Source organism: Oculina patagonica, chromosome 14 (genome assembly GCF_052425735.1).
Source record: "Oculina patagonica isolate OP01 chromosome 14, crgOcupat, whole genome shotgun sequence".
In the NCBI taxonomy this organism is placed as follows: domain Eukaryota; kingdom Metazoa; phylum Cnidaria; class Anthozoa; order Scleractinia; family Oculinidae; genus Oculina; species Oculina patagonica.
Window position 1 is genome coordinate 14658432 of NC_135771.1, and position 16417 is coordinate 14674848.

General features: G+C 39.4%; 2 protein-coding genes across 4 annotated transcripts in view; both read left to right on the forward strand.

Moving 5' to 3' along the window:
* Window positions 1–1852: 1852 nt before the first annotated feature.
* LOC144638458 (ATP-dependent DNA helicase RecQ-like) lies at window positions 1853–8156 on the forward strand. Of its 2 annotated transcripts, XM_078497657.1 has the most exons (3): window positions 1853–2278; window positions 2688–4010; window positions 7676–8156. In XM_078497657.1, exons 1-2 carry the CDS (start codon window positions 1992–1994, stop codon window positions 3994–3996), a joined length of 1596 nt encoding a protein of 531 aa, XP_078353783.1. In that variant the 5' UTR covers window positions 1853–1991; the 3' UTR covers window positions 3997–4010; window positions 7676–8156. The 2 variants fall into 2 exon arrangements, with proteins under 2 accessions (XP_078353783.1, XP_078353782.1); XM_078497656.1 differs by lacking the exon at window positions 7676–8156 and having other exon boundaries at window positions 2688–5426.
* A 7646-nt stretch (window positions 8157–15802) lies between these two features.
* Window positions 15803–16417, forward strand: part of LOC144637979 (dihydropyrimidine dehydrogenase [NADP(+)]-like) — a 55273-nt gene continuing 54658 nt past the window's right edge. For both annotated transcript variants that reach the window (XM_078497072.1, XM_078497073.1), the window contains exon 1: window positions 15803–15917. In XM_078497072.1, coding sequence (XP_078353198.1) covers window positions 15885–15917 — 33 coding nt within the window. In that variant the 5' untranslated portion in view covers window positions 15803–15884. The remainder of the gene's footprint in view (window positions 15918–16417) is intronic.

Genomic DNA, 16417 nt, shown 5'->3' on the forward strand with positions numbered 1-16417 from the left:
ATGTTACCATTCATTACATCCCTTTACCGATAAATACACCTTTAGGGAATTATAAATCGAAAGAGAATACCCTACAGAATATTCGACCGCCGAAAAAATAAACATCAAGGTCTTCAAAGCGATGAAATAATATCTTGACTTTGGAGTCCTTTGATTTACGATCGAAGAGAGACATGAAAATCAAAAGCGGACTGTTGACTTCAAATAGAGTTTTCTTGACTTATGAGAATGCTGAATGCTGAATGCTGAATGCTGTGACATTTTAACGTTGAAAAGAATATAAAGATTTGTCAAGAGTTATCAATCTGTCAAACCCGTAGCCTGCGTAGCAGACATACGTTTTTTAGTGTGTTTAAAAGAGTGCGCGATCGCGAGAATACGCGCGCTTGAAACTACGGCGCCTGCTACGCAGGCTATCAAGCCTGTGTCATTTATGAACATCAAGAAATAGCACTTTTTTCGCATATTACCTAAAATACAATTTACCATATCAGTGGTCATTTCAAATATAGTTCTATCAAAAACCATTCAATATCTGTTCTTATAAACAAACATGAGTATTTCGCTCGTTGGCACTTACCGATAGGTACAACTAGTTATTTATTTATAGTATTCACTGAAAGGCTTGATGTAACCTTGTAGCTGATATACAATATGCATGGCGCAAGCTTCTTATTTGAAATATAGACAGACAGAGAAACTGCAGGTGATTAAAAAACTGCTGGAAATATTAACTTGATGTAACACAAAGTTCTAAAGACTGGCACTCTTGAGAGAATTTTGAAAAGCTCTCTTATCGACCCTTTACACTGAGTTGCAAAAGTCCCTAACAAGCTGTGCAGCTTCTACATGAAAACAATTTGACTGAAGCAATTTGTTCGCGCACACAAGCTTTGTCCGTTTTTGATGTAAACACAGACAAATCGTCTTCTACAATGGAGTTCTGTTATGGTACACCGAAAAATCTCTGGGTCATATTCATTTTCATGACGTGTCCTTCCCACCCGGCGTATCAGACCGAACGAAATCGAACACATTTTTCATCAAACTCAATCGAACGAAATCGAATCTAATCGAACGATTAAATTCGATTTTGTTCGGTCATCGAACGAAATCGGACAACAATTTTTTTTGTGAGTTCGATTTCCGAACCAAATCGGACGAAATGGAATTAAGCGTTCGATTAAGTTCGATTTAGTTCGGAAATCGAACTTGTAGCTAAAATTTAAAATAACGAAATTGGAACCTAATGAGCGAGTAAAAAGTTAATGATTATTCCTTAAATGGTTTTGGAATAAGTGACTGGACACGGTATCGTATAATCTTTGTCATTTATTTGATCCTAAAGAAACAAAACATAATATTCAGCAATCTAATACGCCCGGGAATACGTAGTAAGCCATTTATAAAATCGTATGAGGGATCTAATTATAAATACTCAAATACAACCCCCGGCGTATCGGCGTATCGTATCAAGTGAAAATAGCCTGCGAACAGGCTCCCGAGTGGGGTTTCCGCGAGCGAAGCGAGTGGAGTTACGCGAGCGAAGCGAGCGGCGTACGCGAGCGAAGCGAGCGGAAGAGCGGGGCCTGAGGGGGAGTACGGGGGCGCGGGAGCCTGTGGACAGTCTTTTGAAAACGCCGATCCATGATACCAGATTCTGGTATCATGATCTGATTGGTCAGAACGCTAATTTTTGACAACTGAGTGATGGATGTTGACAGAAGCTGTCAACACAAAGTATTGCATATTCTTGACTGCCGAAATCGAGTATAAACAAGATGGCGTCTGATGGCAAAGAAACTACTAGCGAGGAATTCGAGAATTTTTTAAGGAGTGCTCTTAAAGATTTTCCTCATATTTCCAGTTTGAAGGACGAGCAGAAGCTTTGCCTGCGAACAGTGGCTCAAAAGAGGGATGTTTTTGGGATTCTACCGACTGGTTTCGGAAAAAGTTTGGTTTTTCAATTGCTGCCACGTCTTCTCAAAGACATGTGGACGTTAGAACGCGCTACTGTCGTGATCGTTACACCACTGGTCTCAATAATGAAAGACCAAGTCGAGGAGTTGAAGCATTTGGGCCTGAAGGCGTTCGCTGTAGGCATTGGAGAGGACGATGGAGAGAAGAAACTGTTATCCGGAGGTTTCGACGTGGATCTGTTGTATGGAAGTCCTGAAACATGGTGCTCCAAGGAATGGTCGAGACACCTTCAGGAAGGGCAGCTAGGAAAGCAAACTGTTTGCTTTGTTGTGGATGAAGCGCACTCTGTTTCCGCTTGGTACGTAAACCGAAATTGATAATTCTTAAGTCTTGCAATGAATATTGACACCTTTGTTATTGTTTAGAACATACGAAGAGGCAAACGATTTGATAGGGTTGTGCGCTATTACTATTGCGACCTGCTTCTATTTTGGAATCCAGGAGTATTGTTTTATTTGGAAGCATTATATGTAATATGTTGAAGAGGCAAACGATTTTTGTGCTTTAGTAAGCTGCTAATGTTGAAGCACAGAATGGCAAATATCGATTAGAGCCTTAGGACATTGTATTAGGAAAAGTTTGATCTGTAATTAAAAAACAAAAATAACATTTTTCACCTTAAATTGCTGACTGATCTTATGGCTCTTCAGTTACAATTAAATATTTATTTGCTTTGTTTTAATTTGTGTCATTCCTTATTTTTGTAGGGGCCAAGTTTCCATACAGAAAGGAAAGAAAAAGGACCCATTCAGGGGAGCATTTTCTAAGGTCAAGGATTTGAGGTTTTTCATTACTGGCACACCAATGTTGGCTCTGACTGCATCAGTGAGGTTAAAAGATAGAGCATCCTTGTGGAAAGCATGTGGCATGGTAAGGCCTTTGGTTGTTGATGTGTCCCCAAACAAAGACAACATCTTTCTTGGTTTTGAGACAATCGAAGAAGAGAAAGAGGCTCTTAACCGCCTAAAGTGGATTGCAACTATGGTGGCTGAAGAAGGTGAGAGAATGCCTCAGACCATAATATTTTGTAAAACATTCAATGACATTGCCAAAGTGATTAGCTTTTTACTGATGAACTTGAGGGGAAAGGCCTTTGTTGAAAAGGAAGGACAAAAGGTTCCACTGCTTGGGGTATACCATGGCAAAACATGGGATACTCAAAAGTCACGCACAGAAAAAGATTTTAAAGAAGATGGTACCCAACGAGTCGTCGTTGCCACATGTGCCCTTGGGATGGGTGTAAATTTTCCCAATGTCCAGTATGTGGTACATTATGGACCACCACAAACTGTCACAGAAATCATCCAGCAAGCTGGCAGGGCTGGAAGAAGTGGTCAACAGTCCTACAGCTTTGTATACAGCACAAAACGTCAGCTCTCGGACTGCGATAAGGATGTGAAAGATCTTGTGAAAAGTGAAAGTTGCATGAGGGAGAAGCTTTATGGTCATTTTGATGAAACAGTTTCTTCAAAGGAACCTGGGCACCTGTGTTGTTCAGTTTGTCAGAGGAAATGTCAGTGTTCTTTAGACGGGTCTTGTAATGGTGATGAATTGGTGGACAGTGTCACACAGGAGGATGTCTCTGTTTCAGATCCAACAGATCAACAGAGAAATTTGAATGACCAAGATAAAAGTGATCTCCGCCTTGCATTGTTTGAACTAAAAGAAAGATATTCCTCCGGACTTGTGTCATTGTTTCATGAGGAAACTTGTCATGGATTTTCAGAAAAGCTTATCAATGACATTGTCGATCACGCAAAAAATATTTTCTCAGGAAAATATCTAACTGATAACTTGGCCATGTATTCGTCTATTCATGCCATTGATGTGCTTGAAATACTTCAAGAACTGTTTGAGGATATTTCCCAGTTTGAACAAGAAATGGATGAGCTTCACTTGCTGAAAAACCAATTTTCAGAAATGGAAAATTACTTACTTGCAAGTTCTATGTCTTCAGATTCAAACTTTGATACAACCGCAGAATTTGTAGTTCCAGAGTATGAGCTGGAGTTCTGAGCCAAATGTACAAGGTGATTCAAAAGCCTCAACATAACCTACCTCAGACTTCAAAAAGTCACAATTCCATATACAATTTCATAGATATTTGGCAAAAATAACAACTACTGAGTTTTTCATTTTTAAGCCAGCAAAGATTGTGCTGTTTTTATAGGTTGAAGTTTGAGGTCGGATATGAAACTTGCTACTGTGAGCTAAATACTATGTTTGCAGACTGTTCATTATCAGCACAACTGATCAAAACAGCATGACACAAATGGCTAAAACGGAGACTGAAAAGACAGTGGTGTTGATAAAAACAGGGTTACACATTTTAATTTAGGGTAGTGGCGCTGTAACTGGGTGGGCTGTGGGTAGGTGGGTTATGGCCCTCGATGACGGCACTGCAACTTAATTCCCCCTGCTCCCCCCCCCCTGTCCAACCGTCAACAATTATCATGTGTTAAATTTCACTCTTCTGGTGCAAGTTCAAGGCTTAAATTAAAGCTTAATTATTTATGATTTCTGTGCAACAAATAATTTTGTTTTGATGAGTTTATTACTCATAATAAGTCTGAATGTAATAATTGTGCATACTGTACATCATATGACATTACACTAAAGGCAGTTAATGGAAAAGAAGTGTTTTTATTTTGTTGTGTTAATTGCATTCAGTAGACTTCATGTACTCTATGAAGAAATTGGTGTTCTCTTGTAACATAATAGCAGTGCATAAAGGTTGATGGCAACCACTTATGTTTGTAACCATTAAAGACAAAACAGAATTTATCATTAAAATTTAGTATATTCAGTTTTAATTCCTCTAAAACTATAGACGTTGATTGTTTTTACACAAAATAACAAAGTTTTTGAATTTTTTAAAATCTGTACAATAAACTTCCATCTGTGAAAGTTTCCTGATATAAATTTTTGTAATCATTCCCCACTCAGGAGCCTGTTCGCAGGCTATTACTGACATGTATTCAGTGATAAATTCCTAAAATAATAGAAAATGTGTTTGTAAACAAATCACAACCTAATGTTCATTTTACTTCCATACTAAGATTATTAACTTAACAGCTGTATGTTCTTCTGTCACATGAAAACAATGTTAACTGCATCATAAAGATGAGTACAACACTTTGTTATGGGTCGATAACTGAAACTTCTTCAAGTGCTTTTCCTAAAAATAGGTTTTCTCTATTCAAGACAAATCTTAATATTCTGGTGAAAGGAACAACAGTACAGGGCTCAAAATAATGGCCAGTTAATGGCCATTGTCTGTTTAAGTGGCCAATTTTTTCAAACAAATTTTTAGTTACTAACATGGCTTTAGAGCAATAACTGATGACCAGGAAAAAAACATGGTCAATACCAAAATTTATGTGAGAACTCCAGGGAAGAACACTGGAAGCCAAGGCACGAGAGACTGAAAAAATTGAAAAAGCAGGTCTTGTTATAGCACTCAAACGAACCCAATTCAACGATCAGCGCAATTAAGTGCTCATTTAAAATTGCTACTTTCAATATCTTAACTGGTCAGGTAGAACCAACACCCTGCTACGATCTGTTTGGCTGGTCAACATGACTTGCAACATTTTGAGCCCTGAAGGATGTTGTAACAGAAAATAATATGAAATTACTGCAATTAATTTGTGTTCAATGTCTATCTCTACATAACATCAGGCTGATAGTACATTGGCTCCCAAGTTTTAAACAGACGTCTTCCCCAGCGAAAAAAATCACGCTGGTCGAGTTTGTGTAGCAGGTCTGACTTAAAATTCTTAAAACTTTGGTACATCCTGCCAGGCTGACTCTCAAACACCTGCTCAGTTAAAAGATCTTGTGTGATCTGAAGAACGACCTCCTTCAAACGTAGGTCACTGTGGTGTCCACTCTTAAAACTAAGGTACTTATAAGGATTTCTAAACCTGCTAATGCCCGGGCGATTCTCTGAGCACCTGCCTCACTAACATTAGCCCCAAGCTGCCTTAAAGCAATTTTCAACAATTTGTTAAGATGCTCCATTCTTAGATCCAGTGGTATGTTCCCCCCTGCTCGTCCAGATGCATTAAAAAATCTATTATGGATCAGCTCAAATGCCATCCCTGTTGGGAGAATGGCATGCAATTTGGCCAAAAATAGAAGAACAGCATATGAATATTTAACCCTTCCATACGTGTACAAAAATAATAATGCAATCTTGATCGATTGAAGCAGCCTCCTTGGGTCTCCCTCCTTCACAGCATCAGTTAACAGCATTATGATGAGTCCGAATGTCAGCCTTGCAGTGTGGTAGTTTCACTTCCAGTCTTCCTCTTTAGATGTATCATCAGATTCCATTTGTTCATTCTCAGGAGGCATCTCCTCCACTGTACAGTCAGGATGCTTTTCTCTTTCGTGCCTGTAAGTTAGAATTCCATATAAATTTGTACCCAAGTCAATCCTTTGAGCCACAGCTACACAAGGTAATGATTGTACAGGGAGCTGTGGCTCATTATTCTAACTGGGGAGGGGAGGGAAGTGCTGACTAGTGACTTGAAGTGGAGAGGAGGTTAAAAGACTATTATTTGTTGGTTTCTATATGTTTTAAGGCTCTTTTATTCTGGAAGTGAAGCTGGTGGCAATGTCCCTCTATTATTAACATGGCAATTCTTGCTTGGGGTTACAGGTGTGTTGGGGAAGGGAGGTTCATGCAAACAACCACCTCCCTTTCTGAGAATTTCAAATTTCAAAAATAGTTTATACAATAACAAGTTACCGGTTTCTTCCTTGTTTCGTCTTGTAGGTTTTCCCACAATTAATCCTGCATCTATAGTACCCAAACTCGTCCATTTCACTTCTATCTGCCGCAGGTCCTTCATGGATGTGGTTGTGCATTCGCCTTTCATGGCTATAAAAGGAATAGGACCTGTCATTATATGGTAGTTATAAAGTATTGTTCTAAAGCGGTCAACCCTAAAAATGCAACTTTTTTGGTAGAAAGGCCAAATGGGACTGGTCAAAAAGGCCACTCAAAGTGACTCACTTCCCCCTGCAAGATTGTTAGCATTAGGTGATACCGGTAACTTTCAAGGAAATAAAAATAATTATTGCCGAGCTTACTTGACTCTGGTAGAATGGTACTTGAACTTTTGCCCACATTCCCTGCAAGGGTACCCATTCCTCTCTAACTCATCCAGTTCACTGACTTCAACAGCAAGTTCGTCTAATTTTTGGGAGGTGTGTTGAAAAACATACTCTTGAAGGAACGCTTTAATCTCACTCGTAAGCCATCGTTGCTTTTTGTCATTATCCCATTGTGCTAGAATGGTGTCATCTGGTATGGCTCGATCCTGCGGAGAATCTTGATAAAACAAACAAAGGAAAAGTCTATCTATCTATACCCCAGTGGACTGGAATGATTAAATTGGAAAAATAATCAAGAATCTAAAACAACCTTTGTGGCTCCAACATGTACCCCAAAAAATCACTGGATCAAATATTTATCCCTCAAAAATCAACAGAATAACCAGTCTTATTGCAAAAATGTCAAACCCCAAATTCCTTCTATCTTTCCATGAAATCCTGACACCTCCCCCCCCCCCCCCCCAGGGTATAAAAAACTGTAAACTAACGAGATGGTTAGTCAAGCACTGGTAAATTTATCAACGTTGAACGAACAAACAAAAATTGAGACCTTCTATTTGTTTCATTCCAGAAAAATGCATCCAAGCAGCCAAAATGTGGGCAGATGTCTCACTCTGGTGGAAGTCTTTGTAGGCATTATAGTCTTTGACAGGCCCCTTCTTTGCATTTGAGCTGCCAGTTCGGTTCATCTCTGCAAAAGAGCTACCTCTTTCACCTGCTGACTTCTCATTGACAAATATTTTGCTGTTTACCTGTGTAAATATAAATTATAAAGTGTACTATTAACATATGTACTATTAACTATGTCTAAAATTTAAATGTATTTAGACTTAAAAAACATGGCATGAGCTATAAACACCACAAAGCTTCTGTGTTTTTTGTTTGTAATTGTTATGAATTAAAAAGACAATCAAAATTCTTTGACTTGTACTAAGACTGTAATGCTGTTACTGGTAGCTGATACACATTCATGTAAAAGGCATTATTGGAATAATAGAGATGATTAATCATTCATTTTGACACTGGTGAGACAATAAAGCATAAAAAACTGGTAATTTATCTTTTGCTTTTGCTTTTCCTTTTTATGAAATCAGTTCTCTTCACCTATCTGATATTTAATGTTTTATAAATTAGCTCATTAATAATTTCTTAATTTATTTCTTGGGCATATGGCAAATTGAATGAATTACTAGCCTTGCTTGATTTTCTGATTATTTTCGCCTTATGCCCAACTAAAGAGCCTGTTCCCAGGTCATAAAGTTTAAAATACAAACCTCAAAAAGACACATTTTTAAATGAAACTCAGAGAATGTTGGTTCAAGCCCTTCCAGACGTTCCACTGCTGAGTCGCTTAAGCGATATGTCCATTGGACATTGCGAGCTCGTTCCTCAGTCAGCTGATCCCCATGAAGAATGGTTGGATGTAGAATCTCATCATCATTTTTTGCAGTGTATTTGTTCTGTAGTGTCTTTAAAATGTCTGCCATTTCGCCAGACTTGTTCGAGTTGAGAAATAGCAATCCTAATAAACTCTGCAAAAAAATATACAATTAAAAAAATTTAAACGGATCAGCAAAATAAATTATCCATATCTCCCACACCTATATGAAATTTAATGAATCTTCATATTATTGTCTTAAACCTTTTGTTCTCTATTAAAAAGTCCAAATCCGGGGACGCATAGCATTTCTAACCTTCTGAGCGATTTTCCAGAATTTTTTAATATTATAATAAAGTCTATACAAATATGTTCATTTGTGCTAGTTAATAATATTTTAAACCACCCTGGCCCCTGCCCATGCTAGTGGAACTTTAAAATAAAAACAAATATTTTGTGAATTAAATACCTGCTCTGATTTCCTCTTCATTTCTTCTGAATGAGGATGTGCTATGTGGTGCTGGACACCACACTTAAAAGGTGCATAGCTTGGAAGGTACTTCACAAGCTCTCGGTATACCAGGGGAACCAAATCATCAAAAAGATCTTCCTGGTCATCTTTTGATGGCAGAACACGGCACATCTCCAGGTCAGTAACTTTCATCTGAGGCTTGTCGTAGCAGAGGCCACTGTCAGGACTAACTCGGTTTTTAACTGCAAATGCATGTGTCCAATGGAGGGACTTATTTTCAGAAGACTTTGTCTGGTGCCGTGCCTGGACAGTAAAGTCAAGGTTGTCTGCGACAATTCTAATGAAGAAGGTGAAAACAAAAGTTATGCTGGGCTTATTTTAAAGCCAGAGAAAAGTATTTCCTTAAACTGATATCATTCTCAAAATTTTTATATTTTTTTTTTTGGAAAAAAAACTTTTTAATTAAATTAGTTGTCACTAATATTATTGTTCTTAAAGGACCCTAGTCAGCCTCTGCAATTTTCGATGCCATCGAAATTATGTAAACTGTATACATGCGCGAAATCTTTTTGCATTGCTGTAAGCTGTGTTAGTAAAAGTCTGTTAAAGTACATTTAGCAGTTTCACAGTGATCTCTTTCGCTTAGACACGCTCTGTGTAAAATATAATACAGAAAATTTCGTATGAAAACAAAAACAAAGGTGTGGTTGACTAGGGTCCTTTAAGCAAAGTTTTTGTGAAAGAAAAGCATGATTTTTTTTTTATTTGTGGCCGGTTTGAAGAATTATGGTTATAAGTTAAGTCAAATTTCACTTTGGAGTCAATATAATTTGAAAATATGCGATTTTTTTTTCAAAATAAACATAGAAAAACAGGAACAAATGCAAATAAATACAACTCTTATAGCATTGGACTTAATAAAATTCCTGTATATGTCCTACCCTGTCATGTTAAAAACTACAAGAATGCATTCAAAAATTCTTAGCTCTTAATAACATCAAAGTAACAACAAGAAATTCTTAATAAATAATGTATTTGTCATGAGATATAAACCTACTTAAAGTGCACCAGGCTGCTCCTTAGCTGCGAGATGGCCTCATCAATATGTTTCAAGCTAATTTGGTCGCCCTGCAAACCGCTCTCCCGTAGCTGCTTCGCACACTGCTCGTACAGGGACTCGTCGTAGTACAGGAGATCCCTTACTGCAACGTCAGAGAGATTGAAGGAAGCTCCATCACAATCTATCAGCTGAGAACCCTCTCTTTTCAGTTCTTCTAAAAAGCGAATCATCAGCTCCGTTTCCTTTGTTCTTTCCGTCCAAGACACAACCTTCTCATCAAAGTCGACGCCAAATTTCTCTTGCATACGAATACATGACTTCTGAGATACTGTTATCCCTAACTGGTAACACCTTTGCAAAGTCTTGGCTTTAACGCCCCCGTGCAACAATAACAAGCCATTTCTGTAATGGTAAGCGCTGAGCTTTTGATTGTATTGCTTAAGGCAAATGCAGGCCGCAGCGCAAACAGCATTTCTCATTTCTGAATTGATGTCGAACATGTTTTTCCATGAAGAATACTTTTCCTCGCCGCTTTCGGTTGTCCAGACTTACAAATGGCGACCAAGAAGCAAATTAAATGAGGGCACTGCTCATACAACTGCTGATACAACTGCGTGTTCGTCAAGTTAGTGACAGAACGTGCGGAATTGGATTTAAGAATACACTCAGGTTTCTTTGAAAAAGAAACTACTTCCTTCATTACTCGCTTACTTGTTTCGAGAAAGATGTTCTCCTTTAAAGAATCCATGCTACATAGAGCTGCTGCAGCGGCGGCCGGATTCTGTAATGCAATGTTCTTAATGGCTTTCTTTTCCACAAGATCAACACATTCATGTTCCTTTACCTTGCCAGTTTTTGGATATCCAACAAATATCTAATAAGGAATTGAAAAACACAGAAATCAATAAAACGAATAATGTTCAATTTTTCAAATAACATCGATCTGAAGTAAAAAAAAATAAAGATTAAGAAAGGTTACCTTTACAACTGGAATTCCTTCTCCTTGTGGTAAGTTCATCCTTGCTTGCATTTTTTCTTCCACTGTGAGGGGATTTCCGATTTCTTCGAGAACGTTGTCCTCGTCCACTGACTGCGCAAAAACATTTTCCTCGTCCACTGACTGCGCGAAAACGTTTTCCTCGTCCACTGACTGCGCGAAAACGTTTTCCTCGTCCACTGACTGCGCGAAAACGTTTTCCTCGTCCATTGACTGCGCGAAATTTAGGGATTTCCTTGAAGATTTTTCTGTAACATCATTCTCGTTGTTGCTCACGGCGCTCAAGGCTCTTTCTTGTTGGCGTTTCGCCGAAGGTGTTTCTCCAGTTGGCGATCGTAGCGCCGAAGGTCGTTTGGAGCTTGGCGGAGTTGTACACACAGAAGAATTCTCCGGCTGCTCCAAAGGTTCATTGCAACGGCCGGTAATCAGTGCATAGGAGTGGGACAGTCGAACAAGTTGTCGAGCACAGGAAAGGCATGAGAGTTCAGAGAAATTTTCTCCACGCTGTAAGAAATGTCCCAGCTTTTCAATTTCAGCAGCTAAAATTACACTTTCTTGCTGAGGAGCCACAAGCAATTCTTTGTTCTTGAGAGTGTTAAATACTGAAACTACTGGCAATCGTTTGCCCTGAGGCGAGATTAAATTTTTTTTGCAGAAACGGCAAATACGTTCAACCCGCTCTTGCTGCATTTCTCCATTCCGCGAAAATACCCACGTGCGCGCGAATGTTATGAGAGCCGATGCATTCGAGCGTAAAAAACATAATTTTTGACAGGTCTAATTACCCTAATGACAGATGTGTTACAGGATACATAATTTTTGACAGGTCTAATTACCCTACTGACAGATGTGTTACAGGATCCATTACAAGTGGGCGGATGGGCGGAATCAAACAAAGTCTACAGGCTCCCCCTCAGGCCCCGCTCTTCCGCTCGCTTCGCTCGCGTACGCCGCTCGCTTCGCTCGCGTAACTCCACTCGCTTCGCTCGCGGAAACCCCACTCGGGAGCCTGTTCGCAGGCTAAGTGAAAACCGTATTTTGGTCTATTTTAGAATAACATTTTGCGAATTGACATGTGACATGTGACAAGGCTGGAATGAGATGGTTGACTGCGACACAAGCAGCAGCGTACAAAATTTCGATAAATAGGTGGAAAATTAGAAATATAATCAGGACAAGTTTTTCGTATATCTGCAGAGCATGAAGTAGCGATGTAGAAAGCAGAACTTGGAGAACGTTCCATAAATAATCCGTTATTTGGCTTGTATGAAGCATCGAAAGCAGAAAGATCACATGAATCAAGAGGATGATTTTTTTCCTCAGGTCAAAATCACAAACAACGGGAATCTTAAAATTATTATCGATGTTTAAATGGGTTTCATAGTCACAACTGAAATAATTTTTGGTGGCTGGATCTGATGAGTCGTGCTTGGTGCAGTGCAAGTTTGATATGGCCGTTGGATTTTCTCGCAACATTACATTTTCCTGAGGAGTGGGGGCAACGATCACTTCCGTATTTTCATCGCAAGTCATACTACGTAAGCCGCTCGGCTTGGTGTCGTTCGGCGACCGAACTAAATCGAACGTCATCGGACTTAATCGAACGTTCGATTTGGTTCGATTTGCATTTTTTTTTGTGAGTTCGATTTCGTTCGATGACCGAACAAAATCGAATTTAATCGTTCGATTAAGTTCGATTGCGTTCGATTGAGTTCGAAAACCGAACGTTCGATTTGATACGCCGGGTTCCCAGGGATCTGAAAATGACGCAGGCCCTTGTTCTTCTGCTATCCGCAGCTTCAACCCTTCTCTTTTGTCCTTTTTTCTCCGCTCCTTCTTTCTTTCGGGCATGGTAAGATTTCGATTTTGAGCCAATTGATATGTTGCCCAGTACTTGGTGGATTCCCTATCCAGATCTTCCATGAAATGAACAACATCCTTCTGAATGCGAGTAGTTATGTCGTGGCTTTTGTTACTATTAAGAGGAGATTAAAGCTGATAAGCGCGATAAGACAAAGAAATCAATTCACGTAAAACTTAATGAAGTCGTGGTTTAGTCCACTCGGAGCCAGAGTTCCGTGTTTGAAGATATATCTCATCTCCTGTTTCTTGCGGTGCTGTTGGTTTACCAGGCCTGCCTTCAGATGTACCTCAACCAGCATGGTCTTAAGATCAGTGGAGGTAAAGTGGCACTAGTTCCACGAGTTCTCCAGTACGCTCGTGATGATCATTCTTTCATCTCAAGAGAAACCCAAGAGAACAAATGAGTTAGAGCGCAAGCAACTCGGAGTGGAATCGGATGGCTTTGTTGAACAATGCTTCCAGGTTATGTTTGTTCCAGATACGGATGTCCAACAAGTAAACATGTAGTATTGTTGTATATCTGCGTCTGGAACAAACATTACCTCGTAGCAATAACAAGTGGGTGTATAAAAGAAAATGCTTGGTATTTGTATAAAAAGGTGTGGCGGCGGGGAGGGGAGGGGGTCATACAAAACTTCTGACTGATCAAAGGGGGAGCAATAACTAAATTCACTCCTTAAGATAGCCTGTGTACAGCCGTCCCGCTCCCCTAAAAAAAAATCGAGGGGAGCGGGACGGCTGTACACAGGTTATCCTTTAGAAGGCGAGTATTACCTAATAATTTTCTACTTGAAGCCCATTTTCCAACCCAATATTTATTGCACAGTCCCTTAGGCAGTGGAGCAGGGGGGAGGGTGGGGCAGCTGCAGCCGTTGATCTCTCCCGCTCGGTGGAAATCCCATATTGCGAAACGCCTGTGATGTTGGCCAGATATCATTGATTAACGTGCAACCAGGAAGCCCATCCACTGCAGGCTTAACTCGCTTAACTCTGTCATGTATCGGAATGTCTGTTGCTTGTGAGGCTCCAAAAAATAAGACTTTGAACGTGACTGGAAGGTTGATACAGTGTTGTTATCGCTTGTAACTCCTTTTCTAGGCTAACTTGGTGGTGTTCACGGCTCAAGTCATTCTTAGAAAACCTCGTTGCACTGTAAGTCTGTGACGGATTTCTTGATGGTGTCAACATGTCACTTGATGCGGCGGAAAGCATGGCTGTTTGTTCTGGTTTGACCAGTTTTTTTTTTCTCTTCGATGACCACGTTTAATACATTTAATATAAAACCCACGGGAAATGTTCTGGTGGTTTTTCTTCTTGTTTTACTTTATAAAGACAAACACAGGCAAGAAAAGTGAGACGAAAATAATTTTCCACGAAATATATTGACGTCTTTTTTGTCTTAAGCAAAACGATGATAATAATTTGTCTTGCACCTATGGCCCGCGTATACATTCGGTTAATTTGGATCGTCCCTGTCAAGTAAAAAAGAACAGACATTTATTCTGTAACGTGAGGTTCGCTCGAAGTCTCATGACTTTCGTGCCATATTTGATGTGTTGCTTCAAAATAGAAGTTTCTTGGATTACTTTGAATGTCGTCATGTATCGACTCGGCGTGGAAGCCTTTCTCGTCCGCGTATCCCCCGGGGGGGGGGGTACTCAAAAAAGTTTTATACGGGGAGGCTCCGCCCCAAGTTCTAACCCCTTACCCTTTTATATACCATTTTTGACAGAAATTGTACCCCTTTCGTATACCTTTTACTAAAAAAAGGTACCCCTTTCATATACCTAAGAGACATGGCGTGGACTTAAAATAGGACGTTTTCTTGTCATTTTTATGTAGCGCTTATTAATAAATTAAAATAATACAGCCATAAATTGCGTCTGTTCGAAATATTTTAATTAAAGGCCCTTTTAAATAGCCAAATGACAGATTTCCATACCCTTTCATATACTTAAACTCGTGAAATCCCTATCCTTTTATATACCTGAAGCCTGAAAAAGGTACCCCTTTCGGGCGGAGCCTCCCCGTATAGGCCATTATAGGGAGTACCCCCCCCCCCGGGGCGTATCCCTTTCTGTTTTTTCTTAGCCGGCGCGGTCTTGCTCTGCAGGGGCGCTTTCATTTGTACAGACAAACCAACTAGAAAATGTATCAGAAAAAAAGTGGAATGCCTTCAGAAGTATTCCTCTTTTCAGTCTTTTCTCGCTTTTACCAGAATGCTGGGAATATCACTGTACCATTTTGCTTATCTGCACAATAACCATGCTCCTCGAGGTGGCTGGGAAATAAAATGATACGGTTCTTTTCACTAGAAACTTTTCAAATGGTACATATTCGTCCCGTACCACGGTGTTTGTTGAAAAATAAATTGTAGTGTTCCAGTTCCCAAAGTAATTCAAGGGAGAAAAATTTGGGATTAATTGTACTGCTTTCGTCCAAACTAAATCCAGTAATTAGCTAGTAATTGCTGGTTTTCACTGTCACGCAATCAAAAAATAAATTCGAAACCATTCAACTACAGAAGCTATGAATTTCAAATATTGTAGATGATAAATAGATAAACCGAATTTCTCCAAGTTTCGGGTCTCTGCAGTGTACCGTTCGCGAGTTATTTTCCGAACCTTTCTACGCAACAAATTTATAAAGCTTAGTATGGAGATGCCATAACTGTGTCCTTCCGAGGGACACAAATATGGCCGCCGTGATGTCAGAGAAACCATCTGGAACTCAATTCTGTTTACAACAGCGGCTATCCTTGGCTTTAGAGCTAGTACACTTTTACATAAACACCACTTTATCTTTCGCCTAATGACAACGAAAATTAAGCAGGCCTATATTGGCGCAAGCGTTACTGTCGAGAGGCGGAGTCACAACACTCCAGAGGGTGTTATTGTGTAGAAAGTGTCACGTGGTCTAAATTGCATAATTGTGTTAGCTTCGGTGAAGCGCCTTGACCCGTGCGACGTGGAGCTCTGCAAATTTTAATTTTGCTTTTATTATTAAAAGCATGGCGTTGTCGAAACACTCCTCGGATATTGAGGTTTGTATATAACAGTTCATGAACGTTATTTTGGGACGAAAAGTTATTACATTGCAAGAAATCCTGCTGAAACTAAGGGCTGAATATCACGGTAGGCGAGCATGCATGTGAGCAGTCGATCTTGAATGTAAACTCAGACAAAGCTTACGGTATTTCTGCATTTAAGTAAGCTTAAATTATAGTGAACAGTCAACTGTTCATGCTTGATGCCTCATTACAGTAATCTGTCTTTACAGCAGTTGGGGCAGAAACAGCACCAAACGAAAATAACACCGATAATTATTTTGTAACGGAGACTCGATTAGCCTGCATCCACAACTTAATTAGCTAAGCTTAAGCTTTAATATATTTATTCTATCAATACATAAGCTTAATTATATAAGTTTTCGAGTTTTATAAATGAAAAAGCAATCGATGCAGTTGATTAGATAGTATTCAACAGATTGTTATTGATTGGTTCAATTAATCCCAATGTGTCCAATCGATAAAAATCGATCATC